This window comes from Malaclemys terrapin, chromosome 8 (assembly GCF_027887155.1).
Source record: "Malaclemys terrapin pileata isolate rMalTer1 chromosome 8, rMalTer1.hap1, whole genome shotgun sequence".
NCBI classification, from domain to species: domain Eukaryota; kingdom Metazoa; phylum Chordata; order Testudines; family Emydidae; genus Malaclemys; species Malaclemys terrapin.
The window spans coordinates 55,735,587-55,760,806 of NC_071512.1; the positions used below are offsets into that span (position 1 = coordinate 55,735,587).

Consider the following 25,220-nt stretch of genomic DNA (forward strand, 5'->3'; position numbering starts at 1 on the left):
AGCAGTCAGCAGATTTTTTACGGCTAATAAGGGCAAGGTGAGGGGCAGTGGCGTCAGCAGATGTACTGAGCATGCTCAGTACACCATAAGTAGCACATTCCTATGAAGAGCAATTCAATACACTACACCGGCCCTGATCAGTGCTGGGCAGCTGCCGAGCTGTGATTGTCCTTCTTTCTTCCCCTTCCTCTCCCGAGCGCCAACATTTCTCCCGCTCCCTAACCACAACCGAAAACTATCACCACCACCACCAGCAAAACAGGTAACCACCCCCTTGCTCGTTCGCTTGTCCAGGAGGGCAGCGCCCATCCGCACCCGTGGTGGTGGTGGGGTTGTGAACTCTGGCAGGACGGTGACTGTTCACACAAGGGTATAATGCCCCCCCGCCCCGACTAGGACTTTGGCCACGACCCTAATACTTAACAAGGGTGACAAGGAACCAGGTCTGCAATGGGCAGTGGGGGGCCCGGCGGGGCTTTAACGCCGCAGCCCTGGGCACGGAGCACCCCCATCCGGAGAAGAGCAGTTTGATCGGGGAGCAAATCCTGCGGCTGGGGTCCTGGGGGTGATGAGTGCCGGCTTAGGGCAGGGCTTCAGCTGCTGTTAGTGAGCATGTGCGGCCCCTCCAGGCATGCTCAGCAATAAAAAGGAAGCCACAGCAGCTCGAGGGAGCAGAGTCACACCAGATCAGTCTCGCTGCCGAGGTCCAGGGGAGGCAGCGCGGTGTGCTGGCCAGAGGGGCTCACTCTGCAGGTGAGGACAGACTGACACAGGCCGGGTGGGCAGGACAGCAGACTCATTGCAGTGGGGGGCAGGCTCTGCAGAGTTGCGGAGAAACTCAGATTCTTAAAGGGGGGGCAGACTGGCTGAGTCTTGGAAAGGGGGAGACAGACAGACAGACCGACCGGCTTTCTGAGAGTGACTGAGGGGGTGGTGTGTGGAGCTCACGGGGGGGAGACTGAGTTTCTGAGCAGCATGGTTGTAGCAGATTTTGTCCCCTTTCCCCATCCCCTGTAAAGCTCATGTGATGCTGTTATCTCTGGGCTGGAGCTGTTCACCCAATGTGCAAATCAGCATGTTCTCAAGAGAGCCTGTGCTCTGTGCTGTTTCAATTATTTCCATACTATGTGTACTCAGGGCAAAACCTGTTAGAAAGTAGCTTTGCATTAACAGGACTCACAATCCACTGTGGGTGAGTTGGGGTGCCAATGCCATCTGCTTCTGTTGAATCGAATCTTTAATTTATAGAAGAATTTAGTTTCTAGCCCTTATGATTATGAAGACAACCTCCCAAAGCTGAGCCAAGAGTAACCATTGCAGTGTTGAAGTCTTATGTCCTCAGATATGCCACTCCAGGGGGAGGGATAGCTCAGTGGTTTGAGCATTGGTCTGCTTAAACCAGGGGTCTCAAACTCAAATGACCATGAGGACTAGTACATTGGCCCGAGGGCTGCATTACTGACACCTCTCCCCCGTGCTGCCCTCGGCCCCACCTCCACTCCACCCCTTCCATGAGGCCCTGCCCCTGCCCCGCTTCTTCCCACCTCTTCCCTGCCCCCATTCCAACCCCTTCCCTGAAATCCCCACCCCACTTCTGCCCCCAGGGGGGGCAGGAGGGGTGTGGTGGGGCCTAAGGGCAGGGAGTTGGCGTGTGGGGTGCAGGAGGGGGTGAGGGGTACAGCAAGGGGTCAGGGTGCAGGGTGAGGCGGGGGATTAGGGCAGTGGGTTGGAGTGCAAGAGGAGTGTGGGATGGGGCAGGGGGTTCAGGGCAGGGGGTTTGGCTGCAGGAGGAGTTTGGGGGGCAGGATCTGGCCTGGCGCGTCTGCCCTGCCCCTGCAAGAGGCTGGAACATGGGGAAGGAGGGATGGAGGGGCTGTGTGTGGCTGTTGCTTGAGGCACCGCCTCCAGCAGCTCCCATTGGCCGCAGTTCCCTATTCCTGGCCAATTGAAGCTGCTGGGGGCGCTGCCCGAAGCAACAGCCACACACAGCCCCTCCACCCCCCCCTTCTAGCCTCTTCCCGGAGCTGCACAGGGCAGGCCAGACAAGCAGGGACCATGACCTGCTCCCGGTGCATGTCTGGCCAGAGCTGCGCTGGTAGACACTGGGGGAGGGCTCGCGGGCAGCAGAAAATCACCCTGAGGGCTGCATGTTTGAGACCCCTGGCTTAAACCCAGGGTTGTGAGTTTAATCCTTGAGTGGCCATTTAGGGAACTGGGGTAAAAATCTGTCTGGGGATTGGCCCTGCTTTGAGCAGGGGGTTGGACTAGATGACCTCCTGAGGTCCCTCCCAACCCTGCTTCTATGAATACTGCTCAGAAATGTAACTGGGACAAACTGGATAAGTTTTGTTCTGATACTGTAGACTAAGTTGGAAACAGCAGCAGAGAAAGTCATGGAGGAGAAGGCACCATAAGGCTGCTATGCTACCTCTTTCCCACAGTAGAGACTTCCCTGTCCAGCAGGAGAAGAATTCTCCTTTTCCCATCCTTTCCAAGAGGAGAGAGAGGCTGAGGGTGGGGCTGGGGCCATATTTGGAATAACAGTAATGAGTGGTGGGTAAATTTTGTAAAGAGAAGTAGAATTGACCAGGCTCAGAAGTGACTTTTCAATCACTTGATTCAGGGCCACCCAGAAGGGGGGGCAAGTGGGGCAATAGGCCCCGGGCCCTGCAGGGCCCCCACGAGTATGTCGGAGGCTCCCCCCACCTCCGTCATCCCACATTCCCTGGCGTCTCAGCTGGTAAGGGGGCAGGGCTGCGAGCTGTGGGCGGGAATTCAGGCCCTCCTGGAGACATCACGCTGCTGCAGCACTGTCTGGGGCCGCTCCTGGACGTGGTGGGCTGAGGCTCCGGGAGAGGGGGTAAGCGGCATGGTAAGGAGCCGGGGCCGGGCACCCCCCCTGACCCCATCCCCCACAGCCCTGACCCCCCAGCTTTGAGCCCAGCCCCTCTGAGCCAGGTACCTCCCTGACCCCATCCCCCCCACAGCCCTGACCCCCAACTCTGAGCCCAGCCCCTCTGATCCGGCTACCCTCCTGACCCCAGCTCCCCACAACCCTGAGCCAGCCCTTGTGAGCCAGGTACCCCCCGACCCAATTACCCCCCCCAAGCCTTGACCCCCAGCTCCGAGCCCAGCCCCTGTGCACCAGGCACCCTCCTGCCCACAGCCCTGAGCCCAGCCCCTGTGAGCCAGGTACCTCCCCTGACCCCATGACCCTCACAGGCCTGACTCCCAGCTCCGAGCCCAGCCCCTCTAAGCCGGACACCCCCCTGACCCCATCTCCCCACAGCCCTGAGCCCAGCCCCTGTGAGCCGGGCACCCTCCAACCCAGAGCCCAGCTCCCCAACCAGCCCTGGACAACAGCAGCACCACCCCCAGGCAGCGACAGTCCGTTGGCACCAACCATCACCCAGCAACAGCCCATTATGTAATTGCAAATGTATACATACCATTAAAGTATTTAATGTTTTTAAATGTATTTAGTGTATTTTCAAATTATTACAAATTAATTTTTGAATGTATTTCACTGGTTATTTTTTACATTTCCAAATACATGTTACTATAGTATTGCAACTGTTTTTATGGAAGGGGCCCCCGAAATTGCTTTGCCCCAGGCCCCCTGAATCCTCTGGGCAGCCCTGACTTGATTTCCCACTATCTCCAACCCAAGTAGACGCTATAGAGCTCTTCAGGGATTATGTCCATATGAAATGTTAAATTTGGTGGCTTAGCTCCCTTGATAAAAATGTGCTTATTTTTTTTCCCCTTTATATTGTTTGACATGCATTTTTTCCACTCCATCCCCAGACCTCAAAAATGGTGTTAGAGATTTTGCTTCCAGAAATTCTCTCTTCAAACAGAGACCCAGACATAAGTACTGTCTGGCCCAAAGGTGAATGTTTTAGGAAGTGATGCACATGTGAAAACAGGAGATTCAAAGAGAAACTGCCTATGAACTAGACCTGTACCAGGTGCTACCAATCTTATGCTCAGACCTTGCCTGCTACAGTAACCCCATCTGCACAGATCTGCAGAAAACTGCACAGTCGTCTTTTCTCAAAAGAAACTTACAAAGTCCACCTGTTCCAGGCTTTGCCTGTAGAGCTTTGTCATTAACAGAATTTACTCAAAATATATATTTTGCTTGTCTTTCTGACTTCTCCCAACAGCTCAATGGCATCCCCAAAGAGATTGCAGGGTCTCACAGCAGCTACAATCACTCCAATGACTCCAGATGGGTAAATATTACCTCTCCCCACCAAAAGGGTTGCTGTCAATGACAATTAATGTATTGTGAACTTTTCCCCAGAACCTTACATTTTCCTACTTGCTTTTCTGCAACTACTTTTTTTTTTAAGTTAACTTTCTAACCGTGTTCAACATCCCAAGAAGATAAAGGTTTGTGAAGGCTTTTGTTTGACTGACTAATCCCCTTCCTTACAGTCCTGCAGTACTAGGAGCAGAGGTTAATTTTGTGGTGGGCAGCTTACTCAGAGTCTAGACTGGCTCTCGGAAGAAAAGGAAAAAAAAAAAAACCATCAGGTTGGTTACACTGTAAAAATGGAGCTGCTCAACCTTACCTGACTTTGATAAGTGCTTTGAGATCTAGGTTTGTACAGTGTTATGTCGGTATTTACACCACTCCTTTTGACTTGTAAACTGAGAAGATTTCATCTGGAGTTATTGAGAGGCCATAAATATGGAATCCAACCCTGATTATTCTTATCACAAGCAAAATGAAGACTGTCCCTTTCTCTCTTTATCCAACCAAAGAGAAAGGGCAAAGTAACATCCACCAGATGCCATTAACAGCCTGCATCCTGTAACTATGAAGGATGGTTTGCTTAGCTACTTCTTACAGTAGTAGAGTGTATTTATACAAATAACTTCTATTTTTTTTTTTTTTAGTGCCCAGAAGTTATTCATAGTGCTTCCCTTCTCAAAAGTGCTTAGTTTAATTACCAAAAAAGACACCGTGGATTACAGCAACAAACAATTGGTCAGGAGGCAGTGGGGGAATTAAAAGAAAGAGGCATGAAAGTTAGAACTGCACATCTAAATGATCCTGTGACCTCTTTTGGCCTATAAATAAATATCCGTATGTGTACATACACACTTCTTTAAAATGGATTTTTAAAAATTGTTTTATAATCCCACACCTCTTTAAATTGGGGTTAAGGTTGCTGAAATGAACACCCAAACTGTGGCCTTGAGGGCACATGGGAACAGGGAGTGTGGGTGGCTTCAGTCTCTTCTCAGGGGACATGGGAGCAGTTAGCAGAGAAGCATCAGGTGACTGTAGACCTGCTCATTATGGTGAGAGCCCAGACCATGCATTCAAGTGGTAAATTGAGTGGGAGGGAGGGTAAGCAAGGTTTCAAAGTGTGTGCGTGTGTTGGGGAAGTGTAACTGGGTGGCTTGATCTTAAGGGCTGGATGGAGGGCCTACAGCTAGTCACCCCAGATCATGAAGGAGTCACACCTAGGTTGAATCAGGGAAGCAGGATGCAGAGACTGGCTGCAGCACAATATTCTCTGATCTCACACACCTCCCTATCTCCCCCACTCTCTCTGGTGTAAAGTGATCTTCATGTAAGGGAGAATCAGGCCCCATCTGCCACTCTGACATTGGCTCACTACCCACATAGTCAGAATAACTAAAAGGTTCTAGTGGTGACTAATTTAAAATCTGAACCTGATAGAGATGCTGTGATTACACATGCTGTCTCTCGCCAGTTTAAGGACAGCTAGACTGTTAGCATTTTGAGTCACACTCCTATGTCCAAAGGGGAACTGTATGGCTGATCAACAACACTACATATTTCATCTTGTTTGGGAACGCTGCATTTCCCCCCCCCCCCCTCCCCCCCCGGCAGATATTGAATCGGGAGCTCAGATTTTTTTTTTTTTTTTTTAAATCTTGAGCATTCCATTCCAACCTTAACTCTCCTTAAATTACAATGTACAATACAAGAAACACTTAATAATCTGAGCATGGTAGAGCTGCTGGAAATGAGTCACTGTATTTTAATAGGGCAGGAAAAAACCCACAAAGCATCTTCAGTAGCAGAGGTAAGTGGCTGTGCCAGCGGGTCTTGTTTTGTCTCTCTTGTGTTAAAGCCAAGACCACAGACCGTTCCGTCCCTTAAAGGGGTTAAATGGTGAGCATCCAAGAATGTAATGTGGGGGGGAAACTGTTTTTCCAGTAATTTTACTCTGAGCCTTTCATCCTAAATGATGTCTTTGTGTGCTCCACAAATTACAAGCATGCAGCACACCAGTAAGATGCAGGGAGTGTGGGAAAGTGGCACTGGCAACCATCTAGCACACTGTAGAATACAGATGGGGAGGGTAAGGGAAATTTTGACCGAGAACGCTGGAGTTTCTCTGTTCTTTGTTTAATTCTGTGACAGCAAAAATGGATCACAGCAGAACGGGTCAAGATTTCTCAAGAAGTCTAAGTTGTATGGAATAAAACCTTTCCATAAAGGTCACCATTGTTTGAGCAGCTCTAGATCATAGTCTCTCAGTGATTTCTGTACTCCAGCATGTACCATTTAAAATTCAGACAATGGTTTTTAAGTAATCTTTCTGCAGATTAAGCCTGGATCCTGAGCAACGAGTTGTTCTCTTCCCATCTCTCACCTGACAACCAGTAACACACATTCTGCAGAGAAATTATACCTCTGACACAGGCACAATCCCATTGTCTTCATTAAGTTTGCACAGATTGGAATTTAGCATACAATATCTGGGAGGGGCTCTGCAGGGCAAGCAGCAGTAAAGAGTAGTGAAAATATATGGGTTAGAAACTGTAAAATTGTCAAGGTATGGGCTAGGTCCTCAGCTGATGCTAATTTACATCAGCTGAGGATTTGGTTCTCTGCTTGCCACTGAAGTGAGCAGATATGACTGAATAAGCAAACTAATAGCTCTGTCAAAGCAATAGTTACTACTTTTACCTAGTCACTTTTCCTTTAGACCTGCAGTCTTAAAGCACTACAAGATATTAAATGTTTGCCCAGGGGAGAAAGGGCCTTTATTGTGGGTTTTTTCAGATACAGAAAAAACAAACAACTGCCTAGAATTGTTTAGCCACCTCTGAAGGCCTGAGTGAACCCTGTTGGCGATTGGAGACTTTGGTGTCTGAGAGTCTACTAGTTTCAAAACATAACTAAGCTTGGTATCCCTCCTAGCTACACTTTATTCCAGGCTTACCCCATGTTCCTTAGATCAATGGGTCTCAAACTTTTTTTTTTTTTTTTTTTTTTTTTGCGGACCACTTGAAAATTGCTGAGGGTCTCGGCGGACCACTTAATGATCTATCCAAATATTGTTTGTACTGTTTGCTAACTATTATAAAGCACTCTACATAAAAGCGCTATTTGGTCTACAAATAAAAGCACACAACTCAAATTTTAATATCAGTAGTCTTACCTTTCCAATGCGATGGATGTGCCCTCTCTCTCCCCCACCATGGCAGCTCTGAGCTGGGGCTAGGAAGGAGGGGGAATCTCTCCCCAGCCCTGGAGCTGGGGAAAGTTGCCTTTTTTTTTTTTTTTTTTTTTTTTTTTTCTCTAGCCGCCACAGCCCTCCACATCCCAAATTCCCTCCACCCTCTCTTCTCACCCCACTGCCCCCTCCCACCTACCTCCTATTCCCGCCTCCCCAAGGCCACCACCTCACCTTACATGTAAGTCTTTTCAGCAGTTCCCATAAGTAGGTGGGTGGAGGGGTGAAAGTAGAAACAGGGTCTTGCTGGTATGGGGCTGGGTTGGGGCTGGCTCACTAGTAAGTGCCCGCCCTCCCTCTCCCCCGCCAGGATAGCAGCAGCAGCTGGGGGCTCCAGCAGCAGTTTATTTAAAGGGCCCCGGGCCCTTTAAACTGCTGCCGGAGACCCCAGCTGCCACTGCTGCTCTGGCAGCTATTTAAAGGGCCAGGGCCTCTCCTGCTTCTACTGTCCTGGCCCTTTAAATAGCCCCTGGAGCCCTGGGGTAGCGTACCAGCTTACTTTCCCCTCTGGGTGGGTGGCCCTTCATTCTCTTGTGTGTAGCCGCCCAGGCGTGCACCTTAGAGGGAACTAGCTGCAGACAACCTGAATGGAGCTCACTGACCACTGGTGGTCCACGGACCACAGTTTGAGAACCTCTGCTGTAGCACTTTCCAGAAGTCAGAGCCAGCCTGGTGGCTGCTGTGTGCTCAGAAGGGCAGTGGTTATGAGACAGAATCAGGTAAACTTGAAAAATAGCGTTCCTATCAAGTCTTCTATCTATATCTATATAAATTTTAAAGGCATTAATAAATTGTAGCAATAGAACACGTGAAGCTTTGTGGTTCTGATCGCTGAATATCTGGGTCTTATAGTTCTGTGAATCTCATGCTCTAGGAATCCCAATTTAGGTCTCACATACAGGACGCTTTCTAATCTGGCGTTCTCAGCCCAAATACCCTGTTCAGAAGCTTTATGTATAGAGGTCTCCACAATTCAGGAAGAGGGCAGATGAATTTTTTTTAAGCTAGATTTCATACTCCCAACCCCTCTAGGTTATTAGAGGGAAACCTGTTAGAACTTGAACTTGGTCAGGGATTCCTTAAACACATGTTATTTCTGTCTTCCCCTTTTTCATTTTCTTTCTTTTCAGAGAAATTAACCTCTCTGTGATTGGGCAATATGTGGATTATCTTGTAAAAGAGCAGGGTGTGAAGAACATTTTTGGTAAGTCTTAAGCAGTGAATTGTGCTTCTTGTCAGCCAAGAGCTGTGAGGCAATGGAATATGGGGATGGGAGCATTATAAACGTGCACTTAAGTGGAAGAGATCATAGCCTATTCTTTAGGAATCTGTTTTTGCCTAAACTCCCAGTTATGTGCAGGATAGAGCAGAAGATGAGAATGTTACTGGAGTGGGGAAGGAAGCAGAGACCACTACTAGATAATGCCATATTAGGGCATTAAGAAGGATCAAAGCAGTGACAGAAAAGACCCATCTGAATGATTCTATCCACATGCTTGGACAAGATGTGGTCACCTGATGGACAACATTGGATATGAGAGAGATGCATTTATTCAAATCATATTTATTCAGTAGGCACCTTTATCAAATGAGCTTCAAGTCCATTGTTCTCTTAAAAGGATTTCTTCCTTTCTGATTGTGTTGGCCTAGGAGGGTGTGACGGTGCTGCCCATGGGAGCCAGCTGAGGTCACTCAATCAGGGTGAACTGCAAACAAAACAGGACAGACAAACTCCAAATGCTGGTGGTTATTCCAATACTTAGATTTACCAAGCCAGCACAAAACCGCTTCTGTAGTACCTCACTGGTTACTCAGAAGTCCAAACCACGCAGTTCCCTTAAAGTACCCAGCCTCAGGCCTCCATCCAGACACACACGTCAGATATGATGATTACTGAGAATCTTATCATATAAAAGAGAAAGTTCTTCCAATCCCAAAGGATCAGCCATATACCCAGGTCCAATTATAACTTAGTGTGTATTTTGGGTAAGATCTATTAGCCAATGATTATTAACTAAGCTAAAATTTCTTAAAGAAAAGAGAGGGAGTGTTGGTTAAAAGATCAAAAAAAAAATATATATATATATATATATATATATATATATATAATATACACACACAGACTTGAATTCAATTCTTGAGGTTCAGATATATAGTAGAGGTGAGTTTGTAGTTGCCAAAAGTCCTTTTAGAAATAGTCCATAGGTTACATTCCAATGTTCATATTCAGGGTGGCTCCAGTCAATGACTGGGGATCTCAATCCTTGTGGCTCAAGGTTTTCCCCCTCTTGAAACCCAAAGAAGTTCTGAGACGCAGCAGGATTGTGTCCCAGGGTTCTTAGACATTTCCAGCCGTCTTTCGGCCTGAGAAAACACTAGGCTTAATTCTCCCTCCAAACATCCTGGCAATTAGCACAGGGTAATTTATTTATTAAACAGTTCAGATACAGGTTACCACAACCTTCAAAGAGACATATAGACAATAATACTGTTTCACTCAAATATCATTATAAATGTTAATTCCTTTTTTGATCTTTGAATTAAAGTTATAGCAATAGATAAGACTTGTTTGCTTACATCACAAGACCTGAGCAAACATCTACCCCTGAGATCTCTAACAATGCAGACTTGCATTTCAAAGCTCTTTTCATTTACATATCTTTCTAACCAGTCCTTAAGGTTCAAACACGGGTTAGGTCAGTCTGTGAGTTAACTCTTTCTGGCCCTGTCACCTTTCAATGAGATATTATATTATACTCCTAACATCACAGAGGGCATATGCATTTAACTCTTTCAGTGCTATAGTCTCTCTCTCTCTCTCTCTCTCTCATATATATATATATATATATATCACACACAAATTCCGCATGTTTAACTAAAGCACTTTTAAAAAAAAGTTTATTTAAATCAGTGCAAACCCTTGTGTGGACTTGCATACCCTGTTTCCCCGAAAATAAGACATCCTCCGAAAATAAGGCCTACTTACAGTTTTGCCTCTCGTTGTAATATAAGGCATCCCCCCGATAATAAGACCTCCCCGATAATAAGGCATCCACCGATAATAAGGCATTTTTCATTTCTGAAAAATAAGACATCCCCTGAAAATAAGACCTAGCGCATCTTTGGGAGCAAAAATTAATATAAGACACTGTCTTATTTTCGGGGAAACAGGGTATCTGTTTACAACTGTTCAATATTAGGTTAGTTTGTGTGATTAAATTTCAATAATGGTCTTTAGTCAAACCAGTGCAACTTCTCTGTATAGGCCAGGCCTTAGAGTGTGTTGTGTTCTGCTTGAAACAGTGAATGGCACAACAGGAGAAGGGCTGTCACTGAGCACCCAGGAGAGGAAGCAGCTGGCAGAGGAGTGGGTGACCAAAGGGAAAAACAAGTGAGTAGCTCTAAGGAAACTTGTCTGTTCACCTAGACATTACTGCTTGTCTAAGCAAAGGGTGCACCCTCTAATTACTTCCTCTATTTTCTTTCCCTGGCCCTTTTATCAAGATGTTGTTGGTGTTGTCAAAATAAGGGACTATAGAAATGCTTATGGAGGCATGTGGAAGAGAGGCGGTTTTGGAAACGCCCTCTTCCTGTTGCTTAAGTTGGGGGAAGGGAAAGTAATAAGGGATGTGAAAATGAGACCATCTTTGCTGCTTTTATGTTGCCTTCTCACAGGCATGAGAGCCTCACCATCTTTGTATGTATTTATCTTTTCAACACCCCTGTGCGGCAGGGCAGTGCTGTTATCCCCATTGAACAAATGGGGACACTGAGGCACAGAGACTAAGTGACTTGCCCAAAACCACACCAGAAGTCTGTCGCAGAGCAGGAAATTGGCCTCATGTCTTCTGTGTCCCACATTACAACTCTAATCACTGGACCATCCCTCTTCTTGGATGTTTTGCATATTCTCATATCACTCACCTTTGCGCTGTCTCTAACGTCCATGTTGAAAGTGAGTTGTGGGGAGGTGAGAGATGGGGAGGGGGAGAGTGGAATTGTGGGGAAGGGACAGTGAAAATGCGGGGGGGGAGAAGTGACAGAGGGGGAAAACATTTTCACTGAATTTTTCTTTTGGGTTTAAACTTTCTGGGCTTCTCTTTAGAGGGAGAAAGAGGGGAAACAAAAATGGGTGGAGTTTTTCCTTGAAGTAGGGGTATCTTGGTAACTCTTGTTCAAGTTTGAGTTAAAAAAAATTCTGGATTCGGGGTTTTTTTGTGGGGGGGGGTGGGGGGGTTATTGCTGAATAACTCAAAAAATTCCTATAGAAAGTTTAAGGGGGAGGAAAAAATTTTGAAAATTTCCTATGAAAAATGATTTTTTTAATATTTATTTATTTTATTTATTTTAACCTACTTTGTGTGACTCTCTAAGCTTGCTGCATACAATGGGCCTGATTCTCCACAGCCTTGTATCTGGTGCATTCATTTCTACTGATGCAAAATGGTGTCAGATGTTGCAGATCAGAATGTTTAGCCCTTTACATAGGGGAAGAGACTACACAAGAGACAATGCAGGGGAGAATCTGGCCCACTGCTTCAGGAAGATCACTTGGCCAGCATGTGGCAGCTCTGGCGATGAGGATCTGAGAGCTGCAGAAATAAGATTGTGGGATCTGGGTGGAGGAAGGTACTGGAAAGAAGTGTTGGATGTGTGGCTGAACTTTTTGCTATACTCTAAAACTTTGTGTCTAGATCCCCTTTAGTTTGTATGCCCACTCCAATTAAGTATCTGCTGTGTGGACATAATTGAGTTACCCAGACTGTCTGTCTGGCATTTTTCCCCCACATTTAAATTCCCATAAACCAAAAAATAAACAGCAACCTTTCAATCTTTCTCTGTGTAGGTTGGATCATGTGATCATTCACGTGGGAGCATTAAGTCTACCAGAGGCAAAGGAACTGGTGCGTGTGTGAATTGTCTCTTGGCCTCCTTCCTTTGTCTTTCCATAACCTTCTATATGAATGGGTTGATCCCCTTTTCTTTTCTGAGTTTATGTGCTTACTGACATGTGCTCTTTCCATGTTATGCTGTCTTGGTCCTGGAGGATCCTGAGGGTACATCTACATGGCAATAAAACACTGGCCTGGGTCAGCTGACTCAGGCTCACAGGGCTTGGGCTGTAGGGCTATAAAATTGCAGTGTAGACGTTTTAACTCAGGCTGGAGTATGGGTTCTCAGACCCGCCCACCTCACAGGGTCCGAGAGCCCAGGCTCCACTCCAAGCCCAAATGTCTATACTGCAGTTTTATAGCCCTGCAGCCCAAGCCCAGTGAGCCTGTGTCAGCTGACCTGAGCCAGACATGGGTATTTTATCAACATAGTCATATCCCTGAGTCTTTGAGTACACAAGCATTGGATCTAATCAGACTGAGTTGGTTTGCTCTACTAGCATCTCCTGGACAGCTGTCAGGTTATACAGCGTTTGTTTGTATTGCTACAGGGCCTAGAATGCCCTTTCATGGACCAGGACCCCATTGCACTAGGTGCTGTACAAGCACAGAATATGTTACAAATAGATTCTCCGCCACCATTTTACTGGGGGTGGGGGGGACTTCCAAATGTGACCTGACACCCCTCATGTGAACGGCCCCATTCATCTAGTAATATAATTAATGACCATTGTAAATTGTATGACCCACTTCGTTGTGGGTCACTTTAGGATAAACCTCAGGCTCCCCTGGGATTGAGGCTCTCTTGATTTGGTTAACTGGAGGAGCCAGCCAGGCTCCTCTTCACTGCACTCTGGTTGGGGGAAGGTTTAATGAATGGAGGCTTTTGCCCTTTGAGGCTTCGTCCTAAGGGATGAGCTCGTGTCATGAAGTTGCATCAGCTTGTCATAAGGGGATGTTGCTGCCTCATTGACGTATCAAGTAGCATCTGCTGTGCCCTGAAAATTCTCAGGTACCCTTTAACATTCCACCAGGTAGGCATGCAGGATGTGGGATCAGCATTCAACATTGGGATACTCCTGGAGAAAAGGTAGCAATTAGAAAACTGCTATAGATGTAGTGCTGTCCGGGACAAAAAAATCCCCTCCATACCAGCCTATGTTGCAAGGAAATAGTGTCGTTAGTGCTAAGAGAGTGACACTATGATGATGGGCATATGTTAGAAAAACCTAGTTAGGCTTATGATTTTTTAGCCATCCCTAAAGCACAGGCTACTGGTAACATGGCTCCCCTATATCTGCACTTTATTCCTTTGTTTTCCCCCCAGGGCCTCTACTCCTCATTTCCTCCTCTTCTTTGTTTCTTAGGGGGCTTCCATACTCTCTCCTGTCTTCTGACTCAATCTCTCTCTGTCGGCCCCTGTTCACTTGTGCACTGTCTTGCTCGCTCTCACTCACACACACATGTTCTCAGGCCCAGATGGTCCACTCCTGGCCACTTCAGGGGATGTGGGACTCTTAAAAGGCATGTTGTAGTTGAAGGAAGGGAAAATTCTTGAAGAACCTGATGGTGCCAGAGAGCAGGATTCTATTCCCTGCTTTTACCACTTACTTCCTGTGTGACTTGAGCAAGTCGCTTAACCTGTCTGTCTCCCAATGTGTAGAATGGGGTCAGTGATGCTAACCTATTTCTTGGGAGGTGGGAGCTGTAAGGATGGAGGACCATTCATTAATCAGACAGAGGTAATAGATATGTGTTTTGTTTAGAAACAGAGGTAGTGCATTACCTTGATGGAAGGGCCCCTTCATCCCTGGCAAAACTGGCACAACTCCCATTAACTTCAGGGCTGAACTTGTTTCATAATGTACAACTTGCTTCTAAGAGTTTAATTCATAGCGGTGGAATGGATTGATGTGGTTCTTCTTCACTACGTGCATGATAGAAACACATGCAGTGCATGCACCTTTGATACATTCTGTTCTTTCCTATTCAGGCCAAACATGCAGCTGCAATAGGAGCCAGTGGTATCGCTGGGATCGCACCCTTTTTTTTCAAACCTACAAACAAAGGTGAGCAGAGACATCTGTGGCCATCACATCCACAGAGCCCTTTTTCTTCTGCAGTTTACCACACATTCAGGCTGTCAGCAGTATGATATGGTAAAGGGAGGTCATGGTTTTTTTTAGAGATCTGTGGCAGCAATGCTGCTGTAGTTGGTCAGAGCATCTGTATCTTTGCTATATGGTTCCTCAATGATAAAACTTCCTTTATAGTGCTTATATTCCTCCTTCAGGTGTTGGGTTTTTTTCTAAGAGGGCAGGTAATCGAGTTTTAACATAGGTCCTGTGTTATAGGCTCCTCCTTTACCCTCTGCTGCTCTGGCTCAGAATGTAACCATCCTCACTGTCATATGGACATTCTTTTGGAAACCATTTCTGGAAATAACATTGTTTGTTCGAATGCCAGTGGTGTGTTTGGTCTTGGTCATAAGTGAAACTAATTGATGATCTCTTGATGCCTACTGGACACACCAAATTGCATACATTACATTGGCATATTTGACAGTTTCTGCGGAAGCACAGGAGAGGATTAACAGGGCCAGTGCATATTATTTGTGAGGTGCAGAACTACTTGGGAGCAGATCAGAGCGGAGGATAAATGATAGAGCTGTGTAGAAGAAGCTTGCAAAACTCTGACCCTAGCCAGTGTTATCAATTTGTGAGATTAGCCCAAAATGAAATAACCTGTTGTATAAAAACCAAGAGACAACATGTAATATGAAGGAATTACACTGGCCCAGTGGGTTTGAAATAATCATGTTTACTCATCTTATAAACCATTCAAGGCCTAGCTACATATATACACTACTGTTCTGTTGGCTTCTGAAACCTAGACAGTGAGGAACACTAGAGAGCTCACAAACTATTAAAAGCATAGTACCCAATTCCTATATCCTGGACCTATTAAGTGCAGAAGAGATAGAGAAATAGTGTCTCCTTAGAGATAGGGTGACCAGATAGCAAGTGTGAAAAATCGGGACCGAGGGTGGGGGTAATAGGCACTGTGACGGGTTGGATCACAGAACCCCCCTTGGGAGCTGCCACCCAATGTGCCAAGACTACCTCTACTCCTGCTTTCCCTGCCAGCTCGGAAACCCAGCACCCTGTCTTGCTAAGCCAGACACTCCTGTCTACTCCAACAAAGACCCAGGGTCTGAATTACTTCCCCCCAAAGCTGCAGGTTTACCTGAAAGCAGTTAACAGAAGTGTTCCTGTCTTTAACACTCATATGCCCAACTCCCTATGGGGTCTAAACCCAAATAAATCCGTTTTACCCTGTGTAAAGCTTATGCAGGGTAAACTCATAAATTGCTTGCCCTCTAGAAGACAGAGAGAGAGAGATGCATGGCTGTTTGCCCCCCCAGCTATTAATACATACTCTGGGTTAATTAATCAGTAAAGTGACTTTATTAAATACAGAAAGCAGGATTTAAGTGGTTTCAAGTAGTAACAGACAGAACAAAATAAGTTACCAAGCAAAATAAAATAAAATGCACAAATCTATGTCTAATCAAACTGAATACAGATAAGATCCTCACCAGTTCCAGAATGCTCCCTTTTACAGACTAATCTTTTAGCCTGGGTCCAGCAATCACTCACATCTCTTGCACACTGTCCTTTGTTCCAGTTTTTTTCAAATAGCCTCTCCACCCTCCAGGATATCTCTTTAGCCAGCTGAAGACAAAATGGAGGGGTCTCCCAGGGGTTTAAATAGACTTTCTCTTATGGGTGGAGACCCCCTCCTCACTCCTATGCAAAGTCCAGCTCCAAGATGGAGTTTAGGAGTCACCTGGGCAAGTCTCATGTCCATGCATGACTCTGTTTTTACAGGTAGCAACCATTGTTTACATGCTACCTTGAATGTCCTCAAGTAGACTTCTTATGTGGATGGAGCATTCCAAGATCCATTGTCCTTTAAATGTTTCTTGATTAGGTACTTAATTTGCACATTCCTTTCTCCAGGAATTGACCAATGTTCTACTAAGGTTTAGAAATCAAGCCAGGACACAGCCAACATTCATAACTTTGAATACAAAAATGATACTTGCATACAAATAGGATTAATACATTCAGTAGATCATAACCTTTATGGAGATATGTTACATGGCATATGTAGCATAAAACACATTCTAAGCATATTTCCATAAAGCCTTATGGGAGGTACTGTTACAGGCACCTGTGTGTGGTGTGTGTTTGTTTTGTTTTTTAAAAAGCCCCAAATATCTGGACTGTCCCAATAAAATTGGGACATCTGGTCACCCTACTTAGAGATGGCTTGCTGAGAACTCTATGAACCTGAACTCCCCTTTATGTGGATGACCTCCTTCGCTTGCCTCAGAGTCTAATTGCCTTCTTTCACTGCCTCTTTCAGATACACTGGTTGCTTTCTTACGGGAAGTTGCATCTGAAGCCCCTGGCATTCCATTTTATTACTATCACATTCCTCCTTTAACAGGTGTAAAGAGTAAGTATATTGCTCATTCAGTGACTCTTGCTCCTATTACATGCAGACTTTCCCTGTTCAAGGGATTTACTCAGATCTGGTCTATACTACCCGCCTGAATCGGCGGGTAGAAATCGACCTCTCGGGGATCGATTTATCGCGTCCCATCGGGACGCGACAATCGATCCCCGAATCGGCGCTCTAACTCCACCAGCGGAGGTGGTAGTAAGCGCCGCCGACAAAAAGCGGCAGAAGTCGATTTTGCCGCCGTCCTCACAACGGGGTAAGTCGGCTGCAATATGTCGAATTCAGCTACGCTATTCACGTAGCTGAATTTGCGTATCTTAAATCGACTCCCCGCTGTAGTGTAGATGTACCCTCAGAAAACAGTTGGTGAATCTAGAATTAAAAAACACATTTAGCTTGTCTACATTAGAAAATGTTACTGTGCTGAAACAGGATTGAATGGTCAAGTAGGTGCTGTACTTGGTGGGGAAGGAGAATTAATAACTCTTGACATCAAGAAGGATGAAGTATTTAATGCCTATTTTGCTTCAGTCTTAACTTTTTTTAGTAAATGGTGACCAGATACTCAACACAATTAATACACCGGACCCTCGCTAGAACACGTGTCTATATAGCACAAATTTGCATACAACACGGTCGCAGCCATGGATCCCAAATTTAATTACTTTAATTGCAGTTCATTTTAACACGGTCCCCATGTTAACGCAGTACCATGCATGGATACCAAATCCCGCATTCTAGTGAGGGTCTGGTGTATTAATAAGGGGAAAGGAACTCAAGCCAAAATAGGGAAAGAGCAGATTAAACAATATTTAGATAAGTTAGACATATTCAAGTCAGCCAGGACTGATGAAATTCATTCTAGGGTACTTAAGGAACTAGCTGAAGCAATCTCAGAACCATTAGCAATTACCTTAGAGAACTCATGGATGATGGGTGAAAGGCGAACATAGTGCCTATCTATAAAAAGGGGAACAAAGAGGACCTTGGGAATCCTAGACCAATCAGCTTAACTTCAGTACGTGGAAGGATACTGAAACAAATGATTAAAAAATCAATTTCTAAACATATAGAGGATAAGAGTTATAAAGAATAGCAAGCATGGATTTTTCAAGAACAAATCATGCAAAACCAACCTAATTTCCTTCTTTGACAGAGTTATTGGCTTAGTGGGTGGGGAGGAAGCAACAGATGTGATTGTAAGGCTTTTGACATGGTCTCACATGATGATCTCCTAAGCAAACTAGGGAAATGTGGTTCAGATTAAATTACTATAAGGTGAGTCTGGAACTGGTTGAAAAGACATACTCCAAGAGTAGTTATGAATGCCTTGCTATCAGAGGACCTATTTAGTGGGCTCTCAGAGGAGTCAGTCCTGAGTCTGGTACTACTCAATATTTTTATTAATGACTTGGATAATGGAGTAGAGAGGATGCTTATAAAATTTGCAGATAACACCAAACTGAAAAGGGTTGCAAGCACTTTGGAGGACAGGATTAGATAGGGTTATTGTACGTCCGGATTTTCCCGGACATGTCCGGCTTTTTGGGCCTCAAATCCCTGTCCGGGGGGAAATCCCAAAAAGCCGAACATGTCCAGGAAAATAGGGAGGGGCCGGGGGCGCTCGGCGGTGCGGGGCTGGGGGTGCTCGGTTGGGGGCTGGCCTGGGGCCAGCACCCCAGGGCCCGAGCCGAGCCAGGCTGGAGATGCTGGGGCCGGGGCCGGCCGCCGGAGGGAGCTGCTCGGTTGGGGGGGCCAGAGTGGGCCGTGCCTCCTCCCCCCCCACACAGCTTACCTGCTGTCTGCTTCAGGCTTCCCACAAATCAAATGTTCGTGGGAAGCAGGGTGGGGGCGGAGTTGGGGCAGGGCTGGGGGCGGGGCCGGGGCCCCGTGGAGTGTCCTCTTTTTGGACACTCAAAATATGATAACCCTAGGATTAGAATTCAAAACAACCTTGACAAATGGGACAATTGATATGAAATCAACAAGATGAAATTCAATTAAGACAAGTGCAAAGTACAACAGTTAGGAAAAAATCAAATGCCCAAGCACAAAATGGGGAATAACTGGCTAGGTGGTAGTACTGCTGAAAAGGATCTGGGGTCACAAATTTAATGAGTCATCAATGTGATGCAGTTGCAAAAAAGGCTAATCTAAGTCTGAGGTGTATTAACAGGTGTACCTCCCATGTCTGGTTGTACGCAAGACCTGGGAGATAATTGTCCCACTCTACTCTGCATTGGTGAGGCTTCAGCTGGAGTACTGTGTCCAGTTCTAGGCATCACTCTTTAGTAAAGATGTGGATAAATTAGAGATCATCCAGAAGAGAGCAACAAAAATGGTAAACATTTAGAAAACCTATTCTCCAAGGAAAGGTTAAAACAGGACATGTTTTAGTCTTGAGAAAAGAAGACTGAGGGGCGGACCTGATAACACCTGAAGTATGTTAAGGGCTGTTACCAAGATGACTGTGATCGGTTCTCCATGTTCAGTGGAGGTAGGAGCAGAAGTAATGGGCTTACTCTGGAGCAAGGGAGACTTAGGTTAGATGTTAGGAAAACCTTTCTAACTCTAAGGGTGGTTAAGCTCTGGAATAGATTCCCAGGGAGGTTGTGGAATCCCTACAATTGGAGGTTTTTAGGAACAGGTTGGACAAACACCTGTTCAGGATGGTCTGGGTTTACTTGGTCCTGCCTCAGCATAGGCAGCTGGGCTAGATGACTTCTGGAGGTCCCGTCCAGCCCTACGCTCCTATGAGTCTATAAGATGAAACGAAGCTGACTATAACATCGTGACCAGTGTAGACCAGGACAGGTTACATTTAGCATCATTTCTGCTAACCATGGTTAAACCCTGCTTCCAGCAACCTTTCACCACACCTAGCTGACAGTGATAACCTCCACTTGTGCTGTTCAATACTGACCGCATAGTCCTGGTTAGCTAACTGAAGTACTAATCACATTCAGCCACAATAAATTTTTCTAATGTAGACAAGTCCAGACAAGTTAGCAGTGCAGCTGAGAATTGAACTTAAGTTTTTTGACTCCCTTGCTCTAGGCAACAGACCGTATAGCCTCTTTGAATATATTTTTAAAGTGTAGCTGCCAGTTCTTTTCTGAACTGCTTATCTAACTGTATTTCGCAGTTTCTGAACTAAGATTAATACTCAAGAAGGAAATAAGACATCTGATAGATATTAATGAAATCACTGCTGTGTAACAGGGCACAAGCCAGGAAATAGACAATGGGGGAAAAAAAGAAAATGCAGGTAGCAGAATTATAGAAACTGTTCAGCTTTGTGGATGTGTCCCACATGATCTTTCTTATTGTCAATAAGCAGCAAGTATGTAATACGGGAGTAGATATAAATGAGAGGGGGTAGTGACAATTCTATATCAATGGTACATTTCTCCTAACATGCATTTGTGCATCTCTTCATATATTCCAGAGTTGCTTTACTGGTTCCTTTCAAGCTATTTAAGTAACCAAGCTCTTACATTTAAACCGTAAAGAAAATGTTGGAAAGCAACAAGTCTGCCTCTGATTACCTCGTGTGAGGGGAGGGAAGGGACCTGACTCTGCTCAAATGAAGAATAGTAAGGCTTGAGTGACAATGATGACCCTTTGAGGAGGAGATCAGGGACATCTTATGTGACTGGAATGTGTTTCTTGATGTGAGATTGTTGTTCTGTGCAGTTCGTGTTGAGGAGCTGCTGGATGGTATAAAAGAACAGATCCCCACCTTCCAGGGGGTGAAGTTCAGTGACACAGACCTCTTGGACTTCGCACAGTGTGTGAAGAACAACAAAGAGCAATTTGTGCTACTCTATGGGGTGGATGAGGTAAGGGGCTCCACTTTTAATGATCTCCTCTAAAAACCATGTGGCTTATGCTAAGACACATCCTGGTTCCAACCTGAACAATTACAACCCAGTGCGAATTGAATTCTAGCCATGTTCAGGACTGCGACTTGTACTGATCATTCTTCCTTTGCTTTTTATTATATGAAGTAAAAATGCTTTTTTCTCCCCACAAACTAGCATCTGCTGAGTGCACTGGCAATAGGAGCATCTGGGGCAGTTGGAAGGTCAGTCTTTTTGCATTCCTGCTCCATTTGTTGCCATATTTACCACTATCTGTCTATGTATTGTAATTATATGGCCCCCATTACTGTAATACCCTGAGTACCTCACAATCTTTGATGTATTTATTTATCCTCACAACATTGCTGTGAGGCAGGGTTGGACTATTACCCTCTTTACTGAGGGGAACTGAAGTTCAGAGAGACTAAAGAGACTTCTGTGTGATCTTGGGGAAAGTGGAGAAGGGACTCTAACCTAGGTCAGGGTCAGTGTTTAAGCACTAGACAACCCTTCCTCCACCACTGAGGAGGCGTAAATGAGTTACCATACCATATTGCAATTCGTGTGTACAATATATAAATCACAAGTGACAAGTAAACAAAGTGATTGTTCCCTAGAATGGCTAACTGATTTTTTTGTTCTTGGAAAAACAATGTCATTTGTAAAGGATGATGGGAAGAAAACACTTAATTGTAACACTTTTTTTAATTGGGAACAATCATGCTTTTAAGGCTCAACTATATACGATATGTTTCAGACCACGTGGAATTTCTAGCTCGGAATGATTACGTTCTGAAAACAAAATATTGCACTAGAAAGCCTGGGACTTCTTGTTTGTTCTGGTTGTGGTGGCTGCTCTAAGCACCTCTTTGTGTAACTGAGTTTACTTTGGTTTTTTTGGCAGCACATACAACTATCTGGGCAAAAAAAACAACTTGATGTTGGAGGCTTTTGCAAAGCAAGACCTTGCATTAGCACAACGGTATCAGGTACAGCATCTTTACCTGCTCACAGTGGGAGTGTCCTGACTCCACTTCTCTTCACTGGGCAACATTCATTCTATGACTTCCCACCACCACTTTAACCACCTAATCTCTCACCACTGTGTTCACACACAATCTGTTTGTCTGGTACACAGCTCCCCTTTTCTCAAACTGATCCAGGCACAAACCCCACTATTTTAACTAGCCAAGGCACAGCTCACCTTTCTTCCCCTTGTGTAACCTCCCCTTCAGCCCCCAAAACCCTGTGTGGAATGGGCACTGTCCATCTCTTCCCTCATAAACAGCCTAACCTAGATAGGTCTGTTTGTTTCCCCCAGTCACATACATGTTTTGGCTTAGGCACAACCTGTTCTAGGATCCTCTTGTCCCATTTCCAATCAATGTTCTTCTCATCCACCCTCCTTCCTCTTCCCTTCCTGTCCTTGTGCACACACCTACCTGCTGACTAGTCTGGAGACTGCCTCCTGCCTTTCTAACCTGGTTGAACACCCCCTTGCTGATTGATAACCACCATTCAAATACTCTCCATCTATAGGGCTCCATGCCCAATCTCTTTTAAGGGGTGGTTGTCCTAGTCGTCTTTTTAACCATTCCAGATGGGTCACTGTCCACTCTACTCACTTTTTAACTAGTCTTGGCAGTTTCTTGCCCCTCCCTCATCAGTTGCTTATGGGGAAGGGAGGTAAGGCTGGACCAAGCATCATCTCTTTCCTTCTTGTCTCTCTTCTCCTGCTTCCCCTCCACCTCCCCCACACCACTGAGATTGGGCTTTCTTCCTGGTTAACAGTAGGCAATAGCATTCTGCACAAGGGTTCTCCATCATGCAGGGTTTCTCAGGTCACTATGCCATTACCCTTCTTGCTCAACATGTCAGAGGCCATAGCGATGGTGTAGTCAATATGCAAATGATACACAATTTTCTATCGCAGTCTTGGGCAGCTGGGGCACTTCTCCTTTGCTCTAAAAGAGGGACTGGTGGCAGGAGCGTGTGTGTGGTGGGGCTATGTTCAACAAAGGGTCCTCTACTCCGGAAAGGACTTCCTGTCTGGAAGTCTAGAAGGGCACGGTGCACCAGTTTCCGCAGACTGTTGTGTTAAGGGCGAAGTTGAATAATGAGGATAGCCTGAATGGGGAGTGGCTCATTGAGGTGGGAGCAGTTCAATGTGGGGGTTTGGAGCTGTGGATGATCTTCTTTACTTAAGAAGGCATGTCAAATGTACTGGGGACTTTCCCTTTGCTATGTCATGTGTATAATTGTTGTTATACAAGCATCCAGAGCTGTTAGAATAAGTCTTGTAAATATGAAGAAGTGAATTAAAAAATACTGTCTGTTTCTCTTCTAGTTCTGTACTGGAGAATTTCTCAGCTTTGTATTCAAACTAGGTAGGTGCTGCAATATCTTCCTTCCTCACTGTGTTGTAAAACAAGAACTGAAAATCCATGAGCTTCACTGAAGCTTCCAGGTCCCTGCAACAAGAGAAGCTCCCTTCTGAAAGGTCTTGTGCAAAGAGACCTCACATCTGCTGTTACTGCTTGAGTTATCAGCAGTTGGAAGTTCAATGACTGAGCTGGTAAAGCACATCCAGAAAGATTCTACTCACTCTTCCCTCCTTTCTCCAGGCTCTCTGACAAATTCCCCAACTTCAAAAAACAATTTTTTTTATCCTGACTATCCATTTTTCTTAAGTCCACTCTGTCACTCTTACTGAGTGTTCTCAATCCCGGACAAGATAATAAAGTGCCCTGATGACAAAGCATGGGGGGCCTGATTCTCCTCTTTTGTTGTGTGGCAAGGCACCTTCTCGGTCTCACCAGGCTCCGCTGCTTTTAGCCTTGGTGAGACAGGCTTGGATAAAACAGTCCCTCTTGGTTGCACAGGGGAAGTCCGTTCCTTCTCTCCACCAGTCTTTTGGGAGGGAATGCAGCCTCCCCTCCTGGTGAGGCTCGCTGTCTCACTGCACCTAACCTACTACCAGCATGACTCCTTCTCTCCCTCCCCTTCTTCTCCCAACGGGGAGGGTGTAAAAGGGTCTCGGGCAGCCCTTAGTTGGAATCAGCTGATCCTAATTGACCTCAATTAGGGAGGAGAGGACAATCAGGCCCAAGAATCTAAACATCCATTTATGAGAAGAATAAGTGTTTTTACATTGTAGGCCTACTCCCCTTGTGCTTTCAAAACTGTATCTATTGACTTTGCTGGCAAAAATACATGTTTTCTCCTGTTAACCCTGCAGAGCCATCACCGCTTTGGGCGAGAGAGGCAGATTCTTTCTGGTTTGCACATAATCAAGAGAATGATTAACTGAATTCTAACTACAGAATCTGTATTACTTCTTTCAGAGTAGCAGCCATGTTAGTCTGTAGTACTTCTGATACTATATGTAAACCACAAAGGACATGGTTGGGCTTTCGGTTCCTAGGTTGTTTGCTGGGCTGAGAGTTAGAGGATACATTTTATCTATAAAGATTACCCTAATTTGATCTGGAAGTCCTGGAAAAACAAGTATGGGAACCCTCCCAAAGCCACACTCTGAGTCACTTTTCAGAGCATAAGCATGCATTACTAAGGAAATATTGTACTTGGGGCATTTTGGAGGAAAATATGGGTAGCGAAGAGTGGTTTGTATTGTAATACAGGATGGATATTAACTCTGTTTTCTGTCTGCAAACATCACTTGCTGATTACATCTTTCTCCCTTGTGGGAATTTAAACTCTGGCCATATTCTAGGGTTTCACAAGAGATGGAATAGTTGATGCGGTTGGTATTTTAGAGCCCTCTGTAGTGACTATCTTTTATTTAAGTGATATATTTAAGTAACCTGCCTTTTTCTTTTGCCTACCTAGGTTTTGGTGTTGCACAGACTAAAGCAGTCATGACTTTTACCTCAGGGATTCCAATGGGTCCCCCACGGCTTCCACTCCTGAGTGCCTCTGTAGATTTTATTGAGAAAGCAAAAGCTAAAATGGAGAGCCTGATTGTGTGACTGTCCCAGCAGTTGATCTGATATTAATGTGGATCTGGAGGTTTGGGGCCTCTGCTTTTGTGATTCATCACTCAAAGGGTTCTCCTTGGGGGACACACTGACTCAATGAGATTTCCATCAGTGAATTTGTAATAAGTGGTTTCCTAACAGGGATGGCCTTGTTAGCCTATGTCTTGTTTTCTTTCCTTTAGCATTACCCAAAGGGGGAACCTTTATAATACAGGTGAATTCTGTTTATCTGAATGGCCTGGAGGACATCCAAGACCTTTGGATAACCAGGTGTTCAGATAAATGGAAGTGCTATTTTTAGCTGCAGTTTCACAGGTCTGGTCTACACTTCAAATTGAGGTCAGCCTAGCTACGTTGTTAAGATGCCCTAATCTCTCTGGTAGATGTGGCTAGGTCAATGGAAGAATTTTTCTGTTGACCTAGCTA

The 25,220-nt window shown here is 45.4% G+C and overlaps 1 protein-coding gene across 7 annotated transcripts; it reads left to right on the top strand.

The window, feature by feature from the left end:
- The first annotated feature begins 177 nt into the window (after positions 1–177).
- On the top strand, positions 178–24,785 carry NPL (N-acetylneuraminate pyruvate lyase). 7 transcript variants are annotated; one of them, XM_054038299.1, is made up of 12 exons: positions 677–753; positions 4,170–4,238; positions 8,642–8,715; positions 10,815–10,902; positions 12,358–12,415; positions 14,397–14,472; positions 16,835–16,927; positions 20,630–20,775; positions 20,974–21,020; positions 21,701–21,785; positions 23,144–23,183; positions 24,646–24,785. In XM_054038299.1, exons 2-12 carry the CDS (start codon positions 4,174–4,176, stop codon positions 24,783–24,785), a joined length of 912 nt encoding a protein of 303 aa, XP_053894274.1. In that variant the 5' UTR covers positions 677–753; positions 4,170–4,173. The 7 variants fall into 7 exon arrangements, with proteins under 7 accessions (XP_053894268.1, XP_053894274.1, XP_053894267.1 ...); XM_054038293.1 differs by lacking the exons at positions 677–753; positions 24,646–24,785 and adding an exon at positions 178–262 and having other exon boundaries at positions 23,144–24,625; XM_054038292.1 differs by lacking the exon at positions 24,646–24,785 and having other exon boundaries at positions 23,144–24,625.
- The last annotated feature ends 435 nt before the right edge of the window (positions 24,786–25,220 follow it).

Excerpts from the sequence above, each read along its gene's own strand:
- NPL (XM_054038299.1), top strand. The coding sequence starts at position 4,174 with ATGGCATCCCCAAAGAGATTGCAGGGTCTCACAGCAGCTACAATCACT. Across the intron at positions 20,776-20,973 it reads TACTCTATGGGGTGGATGAG|CATCTGCTGAGTGCACTGGC; the intron begins GTAAGGGGCTCC and ends CCCACAAACTAG. Across the intron at positions 21,786-23,143 it reads CATTAGCACAACGGTATCAG|TTCTGTACTGGAGAATTTCT; the intron begins GTACAGCATCTT and ends TTTCTCTTCTAG.